The sequence below is a fragment of the Heliangelus exortis genome, chromosome 1 (genome assembly GCF_036169615.1).
Source record: "Heliangelus exortis chromosome 1, bHelExo1.hap1, whole genome shotgun sequence".
Lineage (NCBI taxonomy): Eukaryota > Metazoa > Chordata > Aves > Apodiformes > Trochilidae > Heliangelus > Heliangelus exortis.
Window position 1 is genome coordinate 26,522,840 of NC_092422.1, and position 22,877 is coordinate 26,545,716.

At 40.9% G+C, this 22,877-nt stretch overlaps 1 protein-coding gene across 1 annotated transcript in view; it reads right to left on the reverse strand.

Annotated features, from left to right (window-relative positions):
• WDFY2 (WD repeat and FYVE domain containing 2) overlaps positions 1-22,877 on the reverse strand; it is a 61,130-nt gene that overhangs the window by 10,381 nt on the left and 27,872 nt on the right. Inside the window, exons 2-7 of the mRNA XM_071738656.1 lie at positions 20,428-20,495; positions 15,819-15,892; positions 8,442-8,496; positions 2,834-2,984; positions 1,076-1,188; positions 30-156 (exon numbers count right to left, since the gene is read on the reverse strand). Coding sequence (XP_071594757.1) covers positions 30-156; positions 1,076-1,188; positions 2,834-2,984; positions 8,442-8,496; positions 15,819-15,892; positions 20,428-20,495 — 588 coding nt within the window. The remainder of the gene's footprint in view (positions 1-29; positions 157-1,075; positions 1,189-2,833; positions 2,985-8,441; positions 8,497-15,818; positions 15,893-20,427; positions 20,496-22,877) is intronic.

Sequence of the window (22,877 nt, forward strand, 5' to 3'; positions counted from 1 at the left end):
AGAAGCAGGAGGAAAGGCTTTTAACATACTTATGTCCTTGCAGCTCAATGGCTGTTCCTTTTCTTCCTCCAATATCCCACATTATAATGGAATGATCAGAACTGCCTGAGAATAAAACTCGCTGTATTGGGTCCCAACAGAGAGCAGTGACACCACCTGCAATTGGAGATGCACACAACAGTCATTTCATTACAGAAAGTGGAAGGTAGGAATGTAGCTAAATAGGTAAACAAAAGATACAACAAAAAAATATGGAGAGAGAGCAACTAAAAGGCAGGTCACTTCAACAAAGGCCACGCAGACACTGTGCTTGCCAGCTGAAAACTAACAGCCTAGAAAACCTCCTGAAGCCCCATCCTGCTCTTTTGCAGGGCAGAGGGCTCTGCTGTCACCCTCATGGATGAATCCACTGAACAGTAAAGTGTGGTAGAAGGATGGTAAAGGTGTTACTACACAGCTTTTCATTTCTATCATTCACAGGAGATTACAAAAGAGAAGCAAGTGTGGAATATTATGGGCATTTTCACAGTATCCTAGCACATGGATTACACCACCTTGCGCTACCTCATGATTGAGCTATTAGTGTTCAATCAGAGGAGGGATATGAAGAGAAAATGCTGAGAAATGACCATCATTTTTTCTGTTGCATGGCAGGATCACATCCCAGAATTGCTGTTTTAAAAGTCTGATGGGGCACAAGGCCCAGCAGTGAAGCAAGTAACTAGTGCCTCCAAGATTTCTCTTGGACAGAAGAGTCTACCTATACAGGTCCTTCCTTGGGGAGCATTCTTTTCCATCCACAATTACCATAACTTGTTCTACTCTCGCTCTAATTAGCAGTTACTGATTGTGGCATTTTCTGCTATGGAAGTTTTCTGGTCAGTAGTCTAATCAGTCTCCTCTTTACCAATAAATAGTAAACTTACATGAGCTGTAGTGAGAGTTAGAGGTCTATCTCCCTTCCACACTATGCACTGACACAAGCCCTCCTGGTGTTTCACAGGAGACTCGAACCACCATGACACTAAACATAGGTGGAGAACCAAATTTTGTGTCCTCCTGAGGCTTTCCTTACCTGTGTGCCCCTTAAATGTTGTAACAAGGCTGCAGGACTCTTGCTCTAGTTTGAGTATAGTCACTTGCCCAGAATGATCACCAACAAACACGTGCCGGGTTTCCACATCAAATCTGATGGATAAATGCTGAGAAAAATACATTGCTTACACAAGCTTTGCATTCCTTTCATGACTTGTTAATTCTTTTAACATGAGTGTACTGCAACCTGGTGAGCAGTACTTCAGTCTCAAGGAGGTATTCAGAGTGTAATTTTAGGCATCAAGCTCTGTTCATATTAATAGTGCTGTCTTCCTGAGTGGACTGAAGAGTAAAAAAAAAAAAAAAAAAAAAAAAAGACTATTCCAGAAGATGAAATTTGTGTTTTTATTATGAAACACCTTTAAAGTAGCCCTTCGCCATGAAAAAAGGAGTCATCTCCCCATACTCTATAACTTGGGTGATAGAGTTGGATGGTGTCCACTCTCTCTTTCCCCATACCCCAAATTGTATGAAACAGCTATTACTGGTTTTATGCTCCTTCATTATGGTTAAGTTTACAAATGCAATGAAGAACATTAGTTTATATTGTATTTAGGGGAGTGTCAGCTACATCATCTGCATCACACATATTCTAAACTGAATAAAATCTGGAGCCATTCAATCACTTACTGGAACCACATATCTGAACAGATGCTGACCTCTTCATCCAATTTAATTCCACATCGAATCTGTACTGGATGTTTAAAGAGCAACTGCTTGTCACTGATTTTATGCACACAGGGCATTGGCTAAAAACAAAACAAAACAAAAAGCCAAACTGAACCAAACCAAAACAACCTTCCTGGTTCTGCCAAGCTTTTTGCAGTATTTGTGAACAATTTTACCTTTCTCTAACATCCACCAGAATGACCTGATGGCCTGAATTAAAGTATCCTTCTGAATTAGTCAAAATGGACCATTCTCTAGAGCGGTTTAGGAAATACCGGAAGCACTTATAGTGCAATTAAAAATTAAGGTTTCTTTATGCCATTTATATGGGCTGAATATTCACATAATATAAAGCAAGGCCATGCTCAGACTATCATTTAGAGTCAGTCTCACTTCCCATGAACTAGCAAAGCACACATCATCTGCATCACATACACCATGGGGCACTAAAAGGTCTGTTTATGCTAACCCCTGGTTTCAGCTTAAGAGCTCATACTTTTCCACTTCCCTTTTCATTTGCAATAAAGCTGAATTATTATTTCTTTTATTGTCAGGCAGCTGGGGCAGCTCTAGGTGAATAAGCCACTTGAGTGCCATTTCTTGAGAGCCATTCACTCCTTAGTTACCCCAAATTCCCAACACACACTTGGCTGTTCCAGAGTGAAGGACAAGCACTCATTTTTTTATATTAAAGTAATTTAATTTTTACCATGCACACATGCAGGCCTGCTGACCTGATAACCGACCTACTTTGCTACTGGTAATTCCAAGAAGAAAGCATGAGCTGCATGTTTAAATGAAGGCCCTGTTCAGATGTACTACAAAAGCAGACCCAGATAGGTTACAGATTACCCATTGTTTTGCTCAGAAATGCTCAGACCTACATATGCCATCATGCATTAAGGAGACAAAGCAAGGAGAAGAGACAGTTTTTAAAATTGTCTTAAAGTAATGGTTTCTCGCAACAAAGCACTGAACCTATATGGGGCATGGAACTAGAACAACAAAGGAAAGGGGCTGTTTAAGTGCCAAAGAGCAGAAATAAACCTGAGAGCTCAGCAAAGGATACTGCAGGCCACAGGCGCCTGCGCTGGTGCGGTAGCCTCCAAGCCGCTGCCCGCTCTCCGAACAGTGCCACGTGAAGTGTTTGTCTTGCCCAGTGCTTAACACCCACTCCATCTCCAGGACAAACAGAATCATCATAACTCTGCTTTGATGAGCTGAAAATTAAGCAGAGAGACCTATAATTGTAGAGAACAACATGAGGGCAAAACACTGATGCAGATACCAACTGCACCCCATTCCTCCGCTCCCTACTCACCCGTTCTCCCTCCCCTAGAGAAGAAGCTGTGTTAAATAATCCTGTTGACATGAGGTACCATGCAAGCTTGTAAGGTCCCTGCTCTGCATGTGCAGTGTTTGCATCAGAAAGAGCAGAAGCAAGACTTAATTCCTTCCATGCCTATTGCAGCCATTCATCTTCTTCCTCGTATCATCACCAACAAAGCTCTCATTATGGAAAGCACTCTGGGCTCTATGTAAAACCCTTTTGAGCTGGTTTTATGACAGCAGTGCAGATGCCTCCACTGCTGCTCCTCTGGCTGTGAGGTCTGGTGGATCAAGGCTGCTGACTGTGGTACCCCAGCAGAACAATGCACCAAAAGGAAGTTTTAACATCACATGTAAACCAGCTAATAAGGAAATGGCAATAAAATAGAATACCACCCCAACTGAAAATAAAAATCATAAAAAAACACAGCTGTGCAAGAGGAATAAAAAAGCTGAAGGAATAAATTTCTACTGCTATCTAAATTAAGCAATCAAAAACTATTCATTAAAGAGAGGGAACCCAGGCTTGTGCAGACATTGTTTTGTATGAATGACCAGTGGTCTTGGTCATGGAGTGCTGACTGAGCCAGCTTTTTAATAAAACAAGCAGCTGGAAAGACTTGCAGAATTATTCCCATCTGTAACATAGCAGCAAATGTCTTACTCCTCAATCCATGGCTCTACTGGTTTGTTACTGTTCTGAGACCCAGCAACATGTGTTTCACAAAAGAGCCTGCTTGTATTTGTTTATATTAAAGCTGACACACTGGAAAGATTAAGTATCTTTGTAAGCTTAAAAACCAGCCCAAGACCGCTGTTTGAAACTTAGAGAAATTCCTCAGAATGGTCTGGGAATATTGCTGTCTGCCCTACACAAACACACAGCTCAGATGAGAGTGGTGTTCAAATCCTATGAGGGGGAACCAGTTGTAGCAAAGAACAGGCCAACATCTGCCCCTGACCCATACTGCTTTTTAAATCCAGATTCCCTGAGGAGAAAAGTCAATAGATGCATTGACACAAGTTATCATAACTCTGATTTGGCAGCTGGACTAGTTTACAGCATCAGACTTGAACTGTGTCCAGATGCATTCACCCCTGCCCTTAGAAGAGCTCAGACTTTGGCTCTTGTTTCCATACCCTCTTAAACTCCATGTTTGCAATCAAGATAGAGGGAGAGGAACACCCAGGAGTCCCTTGACCTCTTCCAAGCTGATCTTCTCTTCCCTCCACCCTCCAGATTTTTTCTCTGGCAAGAAATTCAGTGACCCCAGGAGTGTCTTTACCTACCTGTTGGTCTCCCCACCTGCAGTACCTGGTGGAGTGGTGCAGAGCAGAAAGGGCCATGATGGGATGCACAGTGCTACAAGCACCTGATGAGCTCATATACAAACTTCTAGGAGCTTGTATGTCAAGGGAAAGAGTAAGTGCTTGTAGGAGGCTGATGCCCCGTGACCCAACCTGGAGTTCTGACTAACAGTGTATCACATCCCCAACCTCTGCAGTGTGATCCCCAGCCTCTGTAGGTTGATCCCTTTCCAGAAAAGGAACATTTTGCAACTCTATCCACAGTTAGAGCACAGCATGCCACCTCTGCTGCTCATGCTGGGCCTCCATACAGCACTGGATCTGGCCACAGACCCCTGCCAAGACCAAAATGCAACCTATGCTGCATCCTCTGTCACTAGAAGACCATTTGGCAGGCATATTCGTGGCCTTTCAGGATGAAATTAGTGTTCTTTAATCACTACAGCAGCTTCAGCTACTTATAATGATACTTGGTAGGACATGATCAATAGCCAGTTGCTGGGCAAGGTGCTGAACATTTACAAAGCTAACACAAGCAAAACCAGTCAACATGGCTAAGTTAAAGCTTCTTGGTGGACTAAATAAAATTATTTACTCCCCTTAAAACATCTTTAAAGAATATAAAGAGCTTACTTGAAGATTTTAAACAAAACTAAACACCCAACACTTTTAAAAGTAAGGTTTTTAGCAAACAAAATGAACCACTAGAAGGCCACCATACACAGCAAAACTATATGGTCCTTTTAAATTATGTATTCCTTGCCCAAAATCTTTGTTGAGATGCTTACACCAACCCCTATACCTAGGCAGAGCCCTGTCAGGAAGGTGTCCTACAGGCATGAGACTATAGAGGGGAGTCACCCCAGACCAGATGAGGAAGGTTCATCTCTGCTGGATCATGACATACCTACCCAAAGGATAAAGTTACCTTCCTTTGCATATTCTCCCAGAGAGCATAATGAACACAGGGCCCTTCCCACCTTGCTGTGTCCTGGCAGTGCTGTTGGACTCTGGTGCCAGTGATGTCCCTTGTAAGCCCAGATCCAATGTCCTGGATGGAGGCAACTGTGAGAAGCACAGAAGCACCTCCTGATGCAGAGCCCAGTGAAGCTGCAGGAGGCTGTGAGTAACAGCAGGTCCTGGAGCATCTCTCTTGCACGATGCTTCCCCAGGATCTCAGACCTCCCCTACAGGTCCAGCCGAGCTCAGGAAAGTGGCAGAGGGGATGCTGTGCCCCCCTACCAACACCCAGGAGGAATGGACAACCAGGGAGCATGTCTCTATGGATGGGAGTGCTGGGAGGCACTGTGCTGCAGTCTCTGGTCACTGGTGTGTGCTGCAGACAGTGGGGAGTATCTGCTTTGTTTTAACTCCCTTACACTGTCAAAAACTTGCTCTCTTCAGCTGTCCCTTGGGACTTTGAATGACACTTTCCAGTGGAGCTGAAGCAAGGAGAGATAGTCCCTGGGTTGCTGTAACCTACTCATTGCCATTTCATTGCTGGTCTGGACAGGGGAGAGGCCCAGAGGGGTGTGTGGCTCTGTGTGGGGTGCCTGCACTACTGCTGAGATGGGCAGAGTGTGTCTTCATGCTCTCCTCCATCCCCAGGCCCTGTCTGGCTGGGTTGGGGAAGGTGTTGATCACTGTTCCAGGGAAAGTTTTCTACTGGCCCTTCACAGATTCTTGTTCTGCCTGTACCAGTGAATTGGGACCCATTTCCCCCCCATCTCTGGTTGCCATCTTCATTTGAAGGACTAACAGCAGTCTGGCTTTCCCAAGCCAGCAGGGGAGGGAGAAACACCTCCAACAGTATCTGGGAGTATATTTTTCCAAAACCAAACTTTTGCCCACACAGCTGGCAATGTGCAGGAAGCAGAAGACCAACCCTAATGCTTCTGTAACCCTTGCATAGAGGAGATTAGTATGTAGACATCCTCCTCCATGAATGTGAGGGATCCCAGCAGCCTGGGCTCACCACTCCTAAAACTAGGAGGTCAGTTACACACTGCCACTATTTTTTAAACTAGGGGAATACATTTTTCATCAGCTTGAGCAATGAAATCCAAACATCAAACTCTGGAAGCAAAGTAGGAAAGTTGGGCAAGGACTCTGTGCCCCTGAAGGATGCAGCAGGTGTCACATGCACTGATTTAAGTGCCTGAAGATGATCACCATGGTCTGGGCTAGAACTGAAATTATGCATATTCTGGGCACAAGCATTGCTTCTCTTGCCTTAAAATAAAGTTCACAACATTCAGATATAATTTTCTAACACAATGCCTGAGAGTTCTGGCACAAAATGACCAGAACTGATCAAAATCATTCCCATGCTGAGACAGGCAGTCTAGGAATGAGGTTACTCCAGTTGGGAATGTGATCAGTTGTATTGCCTCTCTCTATGGATGCTTATGGACCCTCATTACCGTCCTCTGTTGTCCAAACTTTGAGGGATGCCATCTGAACTCCCACAGGATAACCCACAGAGGTTCTCCAAAGGCATCTTCCTATCCAAAGGCCTCCTCCAATGCTCTGCAGGAGCAGCATATCTGGCACGTTGCAGTAGATCATGAGAACAGCCTTCATTTTCCTTATTTTTTTTTTTTTTTAATTTTATGAGAGGTGCTCCCCAGGCCTGGGGTGGGCTGCCAAAGTCAATTGGCTGTTTTGCCACACTGCCAAGACACATCTTCCCCCCTTCCAAGATTTTCAGCCTTCTCCCTGATGAACTTGGCAAGAAAAGTGGTCTCGTGTGTGTGTTGTTCTGCATATGCAGAACATCAGAAGAAATACTTCAGCTCACCTTTCCTATGCTCTGATTACTCTGCAGGATTGAATCCGAGCATGCAAATAGATAAGCTAATAATAAAGAGGGCTGCAGAACAGTCATTAAGACTTTTCAGTGCAACAACACTTAAATATGAAACCCAGCTATGCCAAACTGGTGATTGTGGAGCAATCACAAATTTGGATACTAAAGACTTGTACAGTCAGATTGTACAGTCTTTTATAAGAATCCTATATATATATATATATTATCTTCACTGGATATTTTTCTTCAGGTTTTATAAGCTAAGGAAAAATGCAGACATTCTAGCTTAACTTTACAACACACCAGGCATTCATGAGAGAAATGAAGTAAAACACTCAAATGTTGATGACTGTTAGCCATGTTCTGCAAAAATCAAGATTCTCCTTGTACCTTAAAATCTAAATGTTACAAAGCAATCCCCAGAGCCTCTACTGAGAGATTTAAATTAATGTCTCAACCTTTCTAAGTATAAAGCTCAAAATATATGAGTTAATACATAGTTTAAAACTTATGTGAGAAATCTCAAGCCAAAATGTCAGAGGCTTCTATACAGAAATGCAATGCTTAGCATATAACAAAATGGGACCATATAATACCATGCCACCTATTAGTCTAACAGCAAAAGAGAATAAAAATAAATTATTGCATGTATTTATTACTTTCATAAGAATACCCGACCCAGGTGGAGTGTCCTTTAGAAGTCTGACAAGAATAAATAGCTAGGTTTCTTAAAAGACCATATTAGTGAATACCAGGATATAATTAGGAGAGGTGTGGATTAGTATTTCTTGACCTTTCATTATGACAAGTGTTCAGTGATAATTTTGAGATTACTGAAACCAACAATTATTGAAATATAGCCAGACTAAAAAAAAACCCCAAATGCCTCAGAGCCCTAAAGAACAGGTTGGCTTCCTAAATAATTTCATTTCATACAGGGGATTACTAAAGATTAAAAATTAATACTCTTCTTCCCCAAACACAGTCTGGGTTTTGGACAGTTTGCTGTCTAAAGGAACATTTTAAAGGCAAAACAGAACATGAAACAGCTCTTTAAAAGTCTTGTAATCTCAGAACAAAGCACATTATTGATCTATTGATAAAACCACCATTTACAGTAGTTTAAGAACCCAAATAAATCACTGTAAAGGAGATTCCTTACCATTCACACTACTCAAGAGAACATTAACAAAAATTAATGACAATACCGACTAATTAACACCGATCTTACCCTGGTAACTTTTCACTAGTGTCATCTTGTTGTAATCTTCAGATAAAATGAATTCCTAAGGGAGGGGAAAAGAAAAAAAAACAAAAGAAACAATGCTTAGAGATATAAAGTGTTTGGGAGTGTTTTCACTTTTGCTAATTTCAAGAACCTCTATCTAAAAAACCTAAATTATTTCACTTTTTAAAGCTGCCTAAGGAACAACATCACGAGTGCTTCTGAACAGAATGGTGGAGATAAAAGAGGGATTATTGAAAAACAAGTCAAAAGAACTGACAGAAACAGCTGGCTCTGAGCTGAGGCACCACAAAATGAGAGACCTGAGATCTGGCATGTGGCAAACTACTGTTGCTCAGGACTGCCTGGGCAGGTACCCGAATGTGTACAGCACTGTGCATGTGTGTATAAGGATGTATCCCTGAATATCCACCCCAACCTGAGCACCCAGGAAACCCAGTATAGATATGTTAGAGCCCCTTCAAGTTGGCCAGTCCAAACTAGGTAGCATAAATCCATGATGGGAATACACTTCAAGTTTCTGTTCAAGAGCCTCTCGGCACCTCAGACAGACTTTGCCCCTCCTTGATTTTAACCCACTGTTGGATAATATTTATTCTGGTATTTCAGAAGCAGACTCTCTTGCTTTGCTATTGTGGCTAAATAAGCAGTTGTGCTTGGGATGCTGGGTGGCTTAGCATGGGTGCTAAACCCCATGGGGAGAGCTACATGGAGTGCCCCAGCCAGGCTGGCTCCTGTGGCCAGGGAAGAGAACACTGATGGGGACTGGATCTGCAGCTCTGCTGCCCTGGGGCTCCTGCCTCACCACCTGTAATGGCTTCTGAGTGAGGAAATGATGAAAACAGCAGCTAACAGTCAGCACAGAAGCCTCAGCTCCTTGAAAAACCTCCTGTGGGTTAACTGACTGAGCACCTGGATGTCCCTGTGGTTTGTTTTGAAGAGGAAAGGTTGCTCAAAGCAAAGGAAATGGAGTGGCCACAACAAAACTCCTGCAACATCTTTCTGGAGGAAACACCCAGGCAAAGGGTGACCTTGCAGCCTCACCACATGAATTACCCTTCAAACTGCTGTCAGGTATCTATACACGAACACCACACACTCAGAAACACACAAAGAAAAAGCAAGGAGTGTAGAACACACATAATTTTTAATGTTCTATAGCAAACCATACAGAAACTCCCAGAATTAATCTACCTTGTGGACAGAAGAAGTAAAACTTAACTCATCTAATCCAGAAATCAGGCAAAAATACAAGAAGCTTTATAAACACAAGATAAGTTAAATTTCAAAGCATACAGCTGTGACATCCTCATGAATAAATACTAACAAAAGAACTGTGCAACATGCAGATGCAGTGGACTTCACTTCAGGAACCTACAGATTATATTTAAGGCAAACCAAATATTAGGGCCAAAAAATTGTTCTAACCACTGAAAAGCCAGTATTTATTTACCCACAGTTTCCAAACTGGAATTAAATAAACAAAGTCACTCTGCATTTTCTATGGGTAATCTGCAATAGCTTTCCAGCACCAGGACTACCCTAACACTTCACATCTACTGCTTGGCACCAAGGTGGAGAGGCTACAGTACTCCCCTGTGGAATAACTGCATATCCCAGCTTCCAGAAAAACAACCACAAGTGAGTTGAGACAGCTGCATAGTTTGGTGTTTCTAGGTTTCTGCTTGTAAGTTAGTTATAAACATGTTCTCTTTAATTGATCTACTTCATCTTACTTTCCTTGGCCTGCTCCACGTTCCATTAGCATTCCCCTGGTAGCTGAGGACTGCAGTGGGGAGTGTTATTTAAACAGCAGTAACAAATCAATTAAGTCAGGTGGATTTCTGTAACAGGGTCACCTTAACTCTGTAAACCACAGAAAGTTAAAAATCTGCTATACCTGAGCTATACCTATACTTCCAGGGGAAATGGTTTCATTAACCACTGCCTGAAGAATGCTAAACCACCACATGAAATGCTTTACTACAAAGCAAGACCCTTTGCTAAGAATGCAAACTTTCTGCTACTGTTACCTAAAGGGCAACAGCTTCAGTTGCTGCAACACTTGGTGGGAGAGTGTGTCTGCCCTTCCCAACAATTTGGCTGTTCTGGCCCCAGCTTTCACTGATGTGGCAGCACACAGATGCTGGTGACTTTGGGTGGGCTGAAAAGAGTGGTTTGAATTCTCCTTCTTCTCTGCATTTTTCCCTTGGCCACTCTGCTCCATGATCCGGACAGTCCCACAGTTTCAGTGAGAGACTGAAAAGGCTTTTGAGCCTCTCTGTTACAGTACTGTGAATCCAACACAGGAAGCAGTGTTTGATTTGTAAGGTTTACCCACGTATTGATTAGCTCTGTGTGCTTTTATACAAACCACAGCTATGTACTATTAATGTATTATTCCATCCAAAGAGATAAATGCAGTACAAAATAAACAGTTTCATTAACTTGAATACTGGATAGAATTTTATTTTTTTTTTTTTTATTTTTTTTTCTCCTGAAAGCTTCTTGCTTCTCATTTTCTCCTTTGAAAGCATTACATGGTAATTTGCAATGCATTTTCTTGTTTTGTGCCTTCTTATCTTTCTTTGGGTCTTTTACCTCCTGCTCCCCTGTACACTATCACATGTTGTTCCATTGCACTCTCCCTCTCAAGGCCAAATGCATCAGTTGCATCAATAGGCAGGTATTTTAGCACAGGGCACCTTGCTCAAGAAATTCATGCCCTATTGCACACACTTTGTGTCATCTGCACTAGAAAAACACCGACAACATCTCTTCAACATTGCACCAGCAGAAACTGCTTTTTCATCCTTCCTTACGTAGATGTTTTGCTCCTCTCAGAGCTACTGACGCTCAGTTCTCATTAGGCAGCTTTTTGATTCTTCTTAATGAGCTAAAAAGGCTGAGGTCACCCACACAGCTCAGTTGGTGCTTGTTGAGAGAACACAGAAAGATTTCCAAGTCCTGTGTGAGCCCTTTTGCTCAGAAGATGATAAGATTTATCAGAGCACACAAGTTGGCAAAGCCAAAACCCCTCCTTGCAGGGATTAGAAGTTTTGTGGGTTTTTTTTTCTGGCAAGATTGCCCTTTGCTCTTCAGGGATTTTTTTGGAGCTACTTTATGATTTTTTCTGCCATCCTGAGAATGTTAGGGATCACTCCTGGCAAGGTTATTATTACAACAGTAACTTGATGCCACGAAAGCTTACGTAATGCAGAAAGGAGAAATCTTGAGCATCTGAAAATATCATCCAATCTAGTGCTCACTGTTACACAGAGAACCTACTATGTCTTCATGGAGCATGTATGGAGACATATACACCCACTACAAACTTTTCTTGAGCCTAAAACCTCTGTAAATCCTCTCCCTAGAAAGATTATCAGCATCTTCTCAGTGATGACCAGCGATAGGACAAGGGGTAATGGGTGTAAATTGGAGCATAGGAGGTTCCCTGTAAACATAAGAAAAAGCTTTGTCACTGTGAGGGTGACAGAGCACTGGCACAGGCTGCCCAGGGAAGTTGTGAAGTCTCCTTCCCTGGAGACATTCAAACCCCACCTGGACACATCCCTGTGTGACCTACACTTGGTGGTCCTGCTCTGGCAGGGGGTTTGGACTCAATGATCTCTCAAGGTCCTTTCCAACCCCTAACACTCTGTGATTTCTGTGAACTTGTTTCAAATTACTCTTCCTAAGGCAAAGAAAATCCATGCTTATATATGTGCTGTTTCAGAGTCCTTGGCCAAGGGGCTGGCTGACATAACCCAGGGTTTAGTAAGACCCATGCCTTTCCAGAGCTGCCAGTAGATGCCAGCTGATGTATCCCCAAAAAGCACCAGAGACCTCTGTGTAGGCAACAGAATCAATTTCTAAGAGTTAATAATCTTTATATATTATCTGCTACCCATTCACAACCTAGTTCCCACCCCAGGCAATTTACTATTTGTTCTCTGATAGAGGATGCCATTTTGATGGCACATTGGGGATCTCTTTAAAAACTTGACTCTGTCCTATTAACACAAGTGAGTGGCAGCACTCTCATGTCTCAGAGAACAATAAATCTGCTTTAGAAATGGAAGAGAATGAACTCTTAAAACTACTGTCAGACCCTACATCTATGTCTGTTGCAAAGAAAGCTCTATAAAATGATCACAGCCTTTTCACTTTATAAAGTAAAAAAACTAGGAGAGGACATGTAGTTTTCTTGAAGGAAAGAACAGTAAACTTCCCACAGAGGTGGAGGAGAAGGGTGCACAACAGCAAGTGGAGTCTGACTCAGTCTCAGGTATTCCAAGTGGTTTTTATGGCAAAACCTGTAGACACCTGCAAGATCAAATCTTGTGGAAGATAAATCTATCTTAATAAGTACCATTCCCAAGGAAGAATTTGGACTTCTTTTTTTCTGGTGCCCTGTTTGCCTTGTGGCTCTGCTCTAAGTCTGTAACAGCTCCATCCTGACCCAAGTATCATCAGCAAAAAAGATCAATTTAATTCAGTCTCAGCTACCTAAAAGCTACATCTCTCATTTAAATCTCCCCAGGAATGGGGAGAGAGATTTCTAAACCAGTTTCTAGGTTAAGTAACATGCTTATGTCCAAAGGCAACTCACCTTTCCTCAACTGGCTCCAGAACCTAATGATTAACTTCATCTAGGAAGCTAACTTTCAGATGGATGAACTCAGGTGAGAAGTCTCATCTTGGCTGTGGAAGTCTCCTGTCTATTGCAGATAACAGACCTTTCCTCTGTTACTTCTTGTATCTTGAGAGACTTTCACCCATTAAATTATGTTTTTCTCCACTTCAGAGCAAGGATTATGACCACGATAAAGGCTTTTGGCTTACAAAAGGGACCTCAGGCAACCCCTAAGACATAAAATAACAAAAATGCATTTTCTCCCGAAGCAAAAGGCTAGCAAAGTGTAAAAAAGATCATAGCTTGCTTTTTTGGGTTTTTTTGTTTTTGTTTTTTTTAAATTTATGTCGCACTACTCCTCAAGCAAGATGTTAGACAATCTTTTGCTCAAGAGAATGTTCTACTGTGCTCCACACATTTGTGCAGCCTTCATGTTGAGAAATTACAAAAGGCTGAAAACAATCCCTTCACCTTTGTAGAAGCAAAAATTGTTACCCTGTTTCACAAAGAAACATGGGGGCTTTGCTGGACCATCTTTCTCTGACAACAGCATTAAAGCCAATCCTTCACAAAATATCCTATACACATTTCTGAATTACCAGGCTTATAACCAAAATCTATACAGCTTAAAAAAAATTCATGTAAAATAAAAATGGCAGTGCCACTTTTTTATGTAAGTATACAACTGAAAGTAAACCCAGTATCTTCTTGCACTGCAAAAATATTAGTTTGAGATTGTGTGGCACCTTCATGAGTATTTTAGCAGCTTAGAGCCCTTGCCAGGAGTCCTTCCTTCCTACACAAAGTGAAGATGTTGAATGAGTTTTAGATTTTTTTTTTTTTTTTGGTCCTGTACCCAGCATACACCAGGGTGCTCAGTATTACCAGAAGTGTTAACATAGAACATCTGACCACTTCTTAAATATTTCAAGCTGCTCAAGTAAATAATCTGTGCTTTCATTTGAGGGCTACACAGTTAAAAGTAAGAGCACTAAGGTCACCTTGTTGCAGTAAATTCTCTATTCTGTGGTCAGTGTGCCCTGCTCCCATACTCCTGTGATAACCTGATCATCACAGCTGTTCCCAGGAATGAAAATCCAGAGGGTGATTTGTAACCCACTTTCAAGTATCCGGGGAATTTCTCTAACACCCCAATATTGCTGGGACTTGAATACTGGGATCCCCTTGCTCTTCTTCCATTCCCATCTCCACCAGTTCCTGTAGCACATTACAGTTGTGGGCTTCTCTTAAAAACCTTAGGTTTTCTCCAGAAGGAAATATTTCTTCATTTGTGGAAGCTTGTGAATGCATTTTCTGCACAATCCTCTACCACATGACTGCCTGCATCTACAGGGGACTTCACCCTTCCTATGTACTTATATCCAGAAGACATAGAAAAGAAAAGCCCAGCTTAGCAAGAAACAGGATCATGTTTCTGTTGGCAGGCCATGGTGACCCAAAGTCACACATTGGTTTAACACCTACATATCTCATTTACCTTCTTTAGCTTCAAAATGGAAAATATTATGATTCCATTCAGACTCCAGCACACTCTGACTCTTCAAGGCAAAAATGCCTGAGGACAAAGAAGACATCTCTTCCATCATGCCAGAGTATTTAAATGCCTTATTTACAGTTGCCTTCAAATTCCTCAAAGGCCTGGTGAGAACAAAAGTAGGACTGGCAAATTACAGCTAGTGGGAAGGAGGGAATTTCAGCAGTTCAGGGAATTCTCTGGCAGCTGTCCCATCTCCTAGATGCAAAAGTAGAAATCTCCAGTGGGCACAAAAAACCCCCAATGTCATCTACTAGCCATTAATAGCTTTATAGGTCAAAACCTTCACATCTTTGATACAGCTCACAGGCAGCAGCTAAAAGGGTCACATAGCCTTTCTCAAATACCATCTCAGCCTTAGTGCAGACAGCTGCCCTTGTGTCAACCTGCAAACTAATTCAGTTATAATGCCCTTAAGGCAGAAACAACAGCAGTGAAAATCTGAAATGATGGTAAAGTGATCTTAAACTGGAAGAGGAGTCTAATGATGAGACATAGGTGAAAAATATGTCTCTAACCCATGACCCTCCCACAAAGCAATATAACACTTTCCTCATCATCCCTCAAGAAACATCCAATGAATAAAGTCAACTGCTACTTTTTGCCCCAGATTTACAAGAGAGATTCTTGTTTTAATACCCTGCTTCCTTTACACATAGTGAGATCTCTCTTATAGGTTAAAGAACCACATCTTTCAGCAACAGCACTTCCAGTTAGGAGCAACTCTTTTGAAGGAAGTGAGGGGAAAAAATCTGAATGGTGAAGTTTGGAGAAGCAGCTAGATATGGAACAGAAATCCACCTTCTGCCCCTCAGAAGACCACTTTTCCCCTCCTAGTGGTTGCTTTCAGAAAACTTTGGTTTGGTATGGTATGATTGATAAGGTATTTAAATGTATTAAAAGAACAGCTGGTTTTATGCATTGATATTTTTGAGATATGCAAATTGACAGTTTGTTGAGTTGCCTAATAAATATTGTAAACCCCACTCGATCTCTTTGTGGTGGTAGGAATGAAATTTGTAATAATCTGCCATTTTCTACACTACAGCTTCAGTTCCATTAGCAAGAAAAAGTCTCTCTTCCAAAGTCTAGCAAAAATATCCTCACCACAACATCACACATATACTTCTCAAAAGAAGCATTTCAACTAGAAATCTTTGGATGTACTTACTGAGATTGTACCATTGTCTAGACCTATGGACAGCCTTCTGGTTTCCGGGTTAAAAGACATGCATGAACATGGAGCTGAAAAAAATGAACATGTTGATGAAGTTAACAAAACTGAGATTCTCATTTTTTTGAAGTTCTGGAAAGCCTAAACATGGCTAACATGCTTTATGATACTGTTCAGCATTTTGTCCCTTCTAACTGACAAGAATTAAAAACCTCAAAAAAACAAACAAAAAACCCCCATTCTTGCAAGTCATTCAACCCTACCCTATTAGACATGGAACAACAGCAACTTCTTGCTCCAGAATCTTCATTTTTTCTTACAGTTATCTGAAAATAGGCATGCCACACAAGAGCAGTGGTGGTGTTTTGATATGAGACACCTGACATTTCAGTGTAAATCTGAGAGATTATTTAGCTGTATAACTTAGTTTATTACATTTGCCTGAACTTTACTAACAATATAAGAAAACACTTTATTAAAGCAGAGGCCTGCATCCTATACCTGCAGTAAGGAAGCAAACATGTAGAAATCAACATATTGGCCAATATTAAGGACTCTAAGAGTCCTTAATTCTATGACACTATCACATACGATGGCCAAAAGGAAAGACTGTTTAAAAAACTAACCATTGTTTTTATTAGATCAATATGACTCTACTAAGCATAAGGATATACTCTTAAATTGAACACAAGTGAGTCATACCACTCTCCTTCAAGGATCTGGCATCAAGAGTGAAACCAGCATTTTGTTGCAAGAATTCAGGAGCTATGCTTAGTTTAACTGAGCAACTGAAGCTGTTTCAGAAGACAGGAATCATTTTTACCCCTCAATACAGCAGCATGCAGCTGGGAGTCCTGATGTTCCAAAAGAAACCTTCAGTAACCCTTTTTGAGCAGCAATTGCCAACTGCAGCTAAGCACAGGTATTCTTACTCCTTCAATAGTGATGAGTGGTTTTTAAACCATATTCTTGTGATAAATGTTGAGTACAGTCAGATGTGCTTTTAGTTCTGCTTTCCCCTTCCCTCTTGGTTTCTGCTCTCCACTGTGATTACAGTGGTTTTGTTGCTAACAAGCTTGGAGTCCTCTCTTTTGTGGTACACTATATATGGTGTATTTTCAATGTGTGTAACATCTCACCTAGGACTAAACACTCTGTAGCTCAGCAAATCTTCCTTGATAGTTTAGTTGGCAGCAAAGCTACGTGAAGAAGAGGAGAATCTATGTTGACTGTGTAAAGGAACTTGTTCTACCTTCAGTATTGATTTCCCCTTGAAACATTTCCTAAAAGACAACCAGCTGCAAGCATAAAGACTACACCAGATCTATATCCAGGCAGGCACCTTTGATTTATTTCTCATCTGGAAGGGTTGAATGAATTAAATCAAAGAAAATACTTCAGTTCAAGAAAATTGCCATAAGGGAAACACTTAAAATTAGGGAAGCTACTGACAGTGACAAAATTGCTCTTTTCTACACCTCTCTCCCAGAAAAGGCAAACCTGAATCATGCCTTGGGTTGCTGGTGCATTACTATTACATTGAGTCTTCTAGGGCTGTGACAGAATGGGACATTTGTAGGAAAAAGGTGGGGGAAAAAAGCATTCCTAAGCAGAACAAACATCAAATACTTTTAAAGGCACACTTAATGCCAGAACAAGCATATTCTATATATCAGCTTTCAAATGTCAGACATTGTGCACACATTGAAAGAGCTACTGGTAACTCTGAAGGTAACAAACAGCTCACAGAAAAAAAATTCTCAGGTAAAGTAGCTATTTAAAGTATGCTTTCCCCAAGTAGCCTCAAACACTTCAGACAAAAAAGGTGCAAGCAACCTCTTGATACAGGTTGATAACAAAAAAAGTCACTTCTAAATTCCAGACCCATGTGTAAAGATACTCATTTTGCTGTAATTGTTCCCTAGGGGGATTCTCCAGTAATACATGCTGCCCTTCAAAAAACCATTGTCAGTACTAAAATTATGTCCACACTAGCTACACTACTGTACTTCAAGTGATGCCAGTTATAACAAGACTGCAGTACCTTATGCTTTACTGAAAATAAGATGACATTCAGATATTTCAGGACTAAAGTTAAGAAGAGGAGGAGAGAGAGGAAAAAAAAAAAAAAAAAAAAAAGAAAGAAAGAAAAAGAAAAAACCCAGAAAAAACCCTCAAACCAAACTCTGAAAATTGTGAGATGTTTAAGATCCTTTTAAAGTAAACAGGAAAAAATCCCGGCATTCTGAAAGCCCTCTGCTTCAGTACCTAGCTATGATTTGGATTTTAGACTGGAAAAAGATGGATCTGAACTGCTAGAGAGGACAGGCAGGATATTACTGATGCAGAAGTCTGGCTGTAGCATTTATCTTAGATGCAGGGCAAATACACACTGATCTTAGCCTTTGGGAAATTAATTAAGGAGAAGCCAAATTACATCCTTCATATTTCTCAACAGTGTGCCACTTCTATTAGAGGCTGACAGCAGGAGAAGGGAAATACAAACTTTGTACCTGAAGTTTCAGGGACCCTCCATTACATTGACTAAAAGTGGCATGATTTAAGACCAAAGGAGCATGTTCTGCTTTGCAGCTATTTTAGCCTCCTGGTTCAAAGCAAAATGTTACCTGTGAAAACCATCATAAGACAGGCAGTATTTCTTCTGCCTCACTTTTGGCTCTTCACTGATCCTCACTACAATAAATCCTTTGCTCCAGTCCACGAGTTTAGATCTTGACCAAATCACATGGCTGACTTGGCCCAACTCCTCATCTCCCAGAGTATCCAGGACACAAACTTAGTTATTAAGGGTACTTGATATCAACCCATAAAAGGGTGTGGGTGATACAACACAGGTGGGACAGACACTCACAGCTTGCTAAGCAGCACAAGTGCACCATGGTGCCTACAATGTTTTGACACAGACAACCTTTGGGCAGTTGTTCTCTATAAACCAAAAGCCAATGTGAACCTAAGGCAGAGAAACACCAAAAAGGTGATCCACATGGAACCAGACAAAATGATCATTTCCAGTCAAGTGCAGACTTGTGCAGAAGTTTACTTAGAACTCTTACAACAACTTCCAAGCTTAAAGCCATGGATGATACTGCAATTACTCCAGGTATTATTTATCCCTGATCCTTCTTGAAATGGGTGAATAGCACCAGCATAATTTTAATCTCATGGATCAAAGCTTACCAGCCTTTTAAGTGAAGGAGGAGTGTCAGGTGATCAAATGTATGAATGAGCTTTAAAATAGTCTCCTTTAAATGGATCTGGGTCTACTGCATCATTTCTATTACTGGCAATAAGACCTTGCTAAGATCAGAGGAGGCCCTAACAAGATTTTAAATGGCAAACTTATGCAAAAGCATCACATGGAAATAGAGAAGCATAACTGCCAAGCTGCTAAAATAGCTATTTTGTAACAGTTTGGGGAAAAAACCAAAACTCTTAGGGCAGGTCAAGGGCATTCAGGCTACTGCTCCTGATCCAAAGACTGTCACATCACTGGCTGGTTTCCAGTACCTTTTTGTGCAAAATCTTGAGCAGAAAGTACCTTTAAGGCCTGATGTATTCTTATGAGCTAGTCCATCCCCAAAGGAAGAAGAGAGATCCTTCTCTCTGCCAAATGAATGCTTTCTTAGAGCAAACACCATGGCTATTCCCAAGCTGATGTTGTTGTGGTACTAAAACTTGTGTACCTATTATATACTATACAGGTCATGGGCACAGATGTCTCTTACAAATCTAGCTATCTTAGCTTAAAATAATTCTTTCTCTAGAGAGCAAGAACACCTTGATGGGACCTGACAAATGCTCCCCAGTCTGCTGATTTAAGGTCAGCTTCATAAGCTTCCCAAAGGCAGGGTAACCCAGCACATCTTAAGATAACTGAGAAACACCCTCATACCCCTGCTGCACTCAGCCACAGGGGTTATGACAAACAGCCAGGCCTGTGATTTCAACCCTCTCTTGGAAAAATGGGCATCCATCTGCAGCTTCTTCTAAAGCATGAACACCCTATTTAGGTGAGGAGATACACAACAGATCAAGCTGAAGGGATCCATCAAGGAGACTTGGTATTCCACCTTTAATTGCAGAAGTAAAATTACTCTCCTTCTTCGATGGAAGAGCTACCATCCCTGTCTAGTACCCTCTCTCCTGCAGGCTATTAAGTTCTTACCAAATAAAATAAAGTTCTTACCAAAAATGCCATTGCACCCTAATGGACTGAGTGCATGGAGTAGGAAGGGCAGAGTGATTTATAGTGAAGACTTACAAGGCTTTATGGACTCCATTAGTGGCAGAATGCAAGACTATATTTTGAGCTCCCACACTTTTTAAACTATGTTTGCATGAAATGCTCATCCCTTGCTAGTTCTCTGTGTCCTTTTGCTGTTGAAGTTCTGATAACTCTCAGAAACATCAGCATGCAACTTGGTAAAGCTTAACAGAAACCAAGAGGATTGTTCAAGAACAATATGTAATACAGAGTAGTAAACTTGCAAATGCTAACAGACATGAAGCTTCATCAAAATCAGAAAAGCCATTTTCCAAGTACACAGTAGATCACAGTAGATAGTGAGTATTTCTTTATACTTACATGGCATTGCATGGTATATGCTGGGCCAGTACTGCCCACTGTCTCTCTTCAGCCAGACACGAACTGTTCTACAAAAGAAAAAGCACAACACACACATGAGGAAGAATGGAAAAGTAATGGTGAAATGAAAACAAAAAGTGGTGACGATGAATGCACAAAACCTTCTTCAAAAATAAATTATTTTGGTTAGAGTGAAAAAAAAACAACCCTGCAAACTCCTACAGCAGTCTTTTACATCAACCTCAGATTAATCTCTGTAAAAACTCAGATGGTATCTCATTCCTTGGTTCCTTGCAGTACTCATCTCAACTGAACACATCACAACAGCATTTGGAAACTGATATGGTTTTTTGGTCTTGGCCTTTTCCAAGGACTGGAACACCACTGTTCATTCAATACCTCAGCTAAGGTTCTGGGATGATCAAGGCAACAGGCAGCCTGGCAGACCTCCATTGGCCCATCAGTTTGGAGATGCTGTCGTCAGACAGAGGCACCTGGAACCATGCAGTGCTCCAGGCCTCTCCAAAAACCACAGCAGTGGTTTCCTCTCTGCTGGAAGATCCACTCAATGCATCTCAAAGCAAAAGTAATCTCCAGGGTTTTGCTCTGGAGTCCCTCCCAGAGTTTTGCTCTCCCAGAGTCACTCCATTCTGGCAGGACCCTGTCACTAAACTCATGCCCTTTGCACACTTGAGACACTTGTTGCTTGTTTTCTGAGCAGAGGATCTGGACTGATGTACCATCTGGGGCATTAACTATTTACTATTTCAGTCCTCAGTATCATCCACCCGGTGTGGCCAAAATCTGAAGCCTTTTTCTAATTGAGGCTCTCTCACAAAAAATTAATGAGATTAATCACAGGGAGCTGAAATAACTCCATATGAAATGGACCTGAGGAAGTGTACCAATATTCTGTGACTTGTCTTTCTTGATCATCCCAATCCATATATTCAGTGCTCCCAAATTAAAAAATCCCAGGCTTTGACAAGATTGCCTCTCCTCTCCACTTCAGGGTTCTGGCAAATAATAAATCCAGTACAACATGGTACAGAATATTTAGCTTGTTAAAAAAAGAACTATGTACAAGAAAAGATTTTTCAAAAGCTAGAGGAAATAAAAAATTGCACAAACAGCCATAATTCGGATGCTTTGGATTGGCTTTGGTGTTTTTTAAACTGCTCCCACTACAGACTTACTCATTAATTTGACAGTTAAGTCAAAGTTAAGACTGTTAGCAAAATGCTGTTGAAACAAAACTATTTTCTGCTTAAGTTTAATAAAAACCCCAAATATGTGGAGGTTCCTTGTTAAGAGTGAAACTACTTTTACTCGTGTAGGCCTCTTCTGCAGACACATAGTATGCTCACTTCATTATGTAGTCAAATATATTTTCATTCAATGACTCATGCAGAATGAGAAACAAAGCATTCAAAGGATAAGCATATGAAAGGATGTTTTCTAACTTTAAGATGTTTGAAAGGAAACAAAACCAGCAAGTCAGTTCATGTACCTCATTAAAGAAATACTTATCTCCACAGTAAATCATTTTAAATAAAGAAAAACAAACGACTTTGTAAAAGAGTTATTTTAAAATTAAGGACTATTACTATGCATATCTTTGAAGCAAGCATTTCAAAGTTATGTTAAGCATTATAATGTAATTCTAATATCTATGTATAAGCTGGTATAAAAGGATAAGAATTCTTCCTTATGTCAGAAAATGATGACTCATTATTTTAGTCTCTTAAGGTCTCTAGATCATATAAAGCAATTTATTGAAAGAAGAAAAACTGACCAGAGTTCATTAAGCTTTTCTGGGTAATTTTCTCAAAATAGATTCTGGCTAAAAAACTCCTAGCAACTGGACTTGGGAGAAGCTAAAAGCTCTTGGAGGAGTGTCTTTTTTTTCAGTTGCAGTTCAGCACATTTTTGTGTACTTCTAAACAAAATACTACCTACTACAAGTTAAACCCAGAGCTTCTGAAGCTTCTAAAGAATGTGAATTAAAAAATCCCAAGCATGAATTAAAATAAGCTTTTTTATGGATCTACAGCATGAAGGGTACTTGCTGATTTCACAGTTACTGGGCTTACACACAGCACCCACCCAGGTCAGGATTCATTCTTCAACTGCTCCAGAGTGATTCATTTGGTGTCACCATGGAAATGAGTTGTCCCTTTTTGTTGCCAGTGAATTGGCTTGGAAAGGTTTTTAGAATATGTCAAATCGATGGATATTCTTTTAGTCTTTTCATAACAGAGATGATTTATTTTTAAATGAGACAGGCTACACAGAAATAATCCTGCCATGCAAAAGACAGGTTACATCTTGATGTATTAAGGGGATGTGAAAAATGTATAGTTTAAAAGAAATTGTCTCTCTCTGTGTCTCAAGTCCAGGTGGCTGTGGTTGTACTGACAGGTCTCAAGCACAGGTAGGCTGTGTAGATG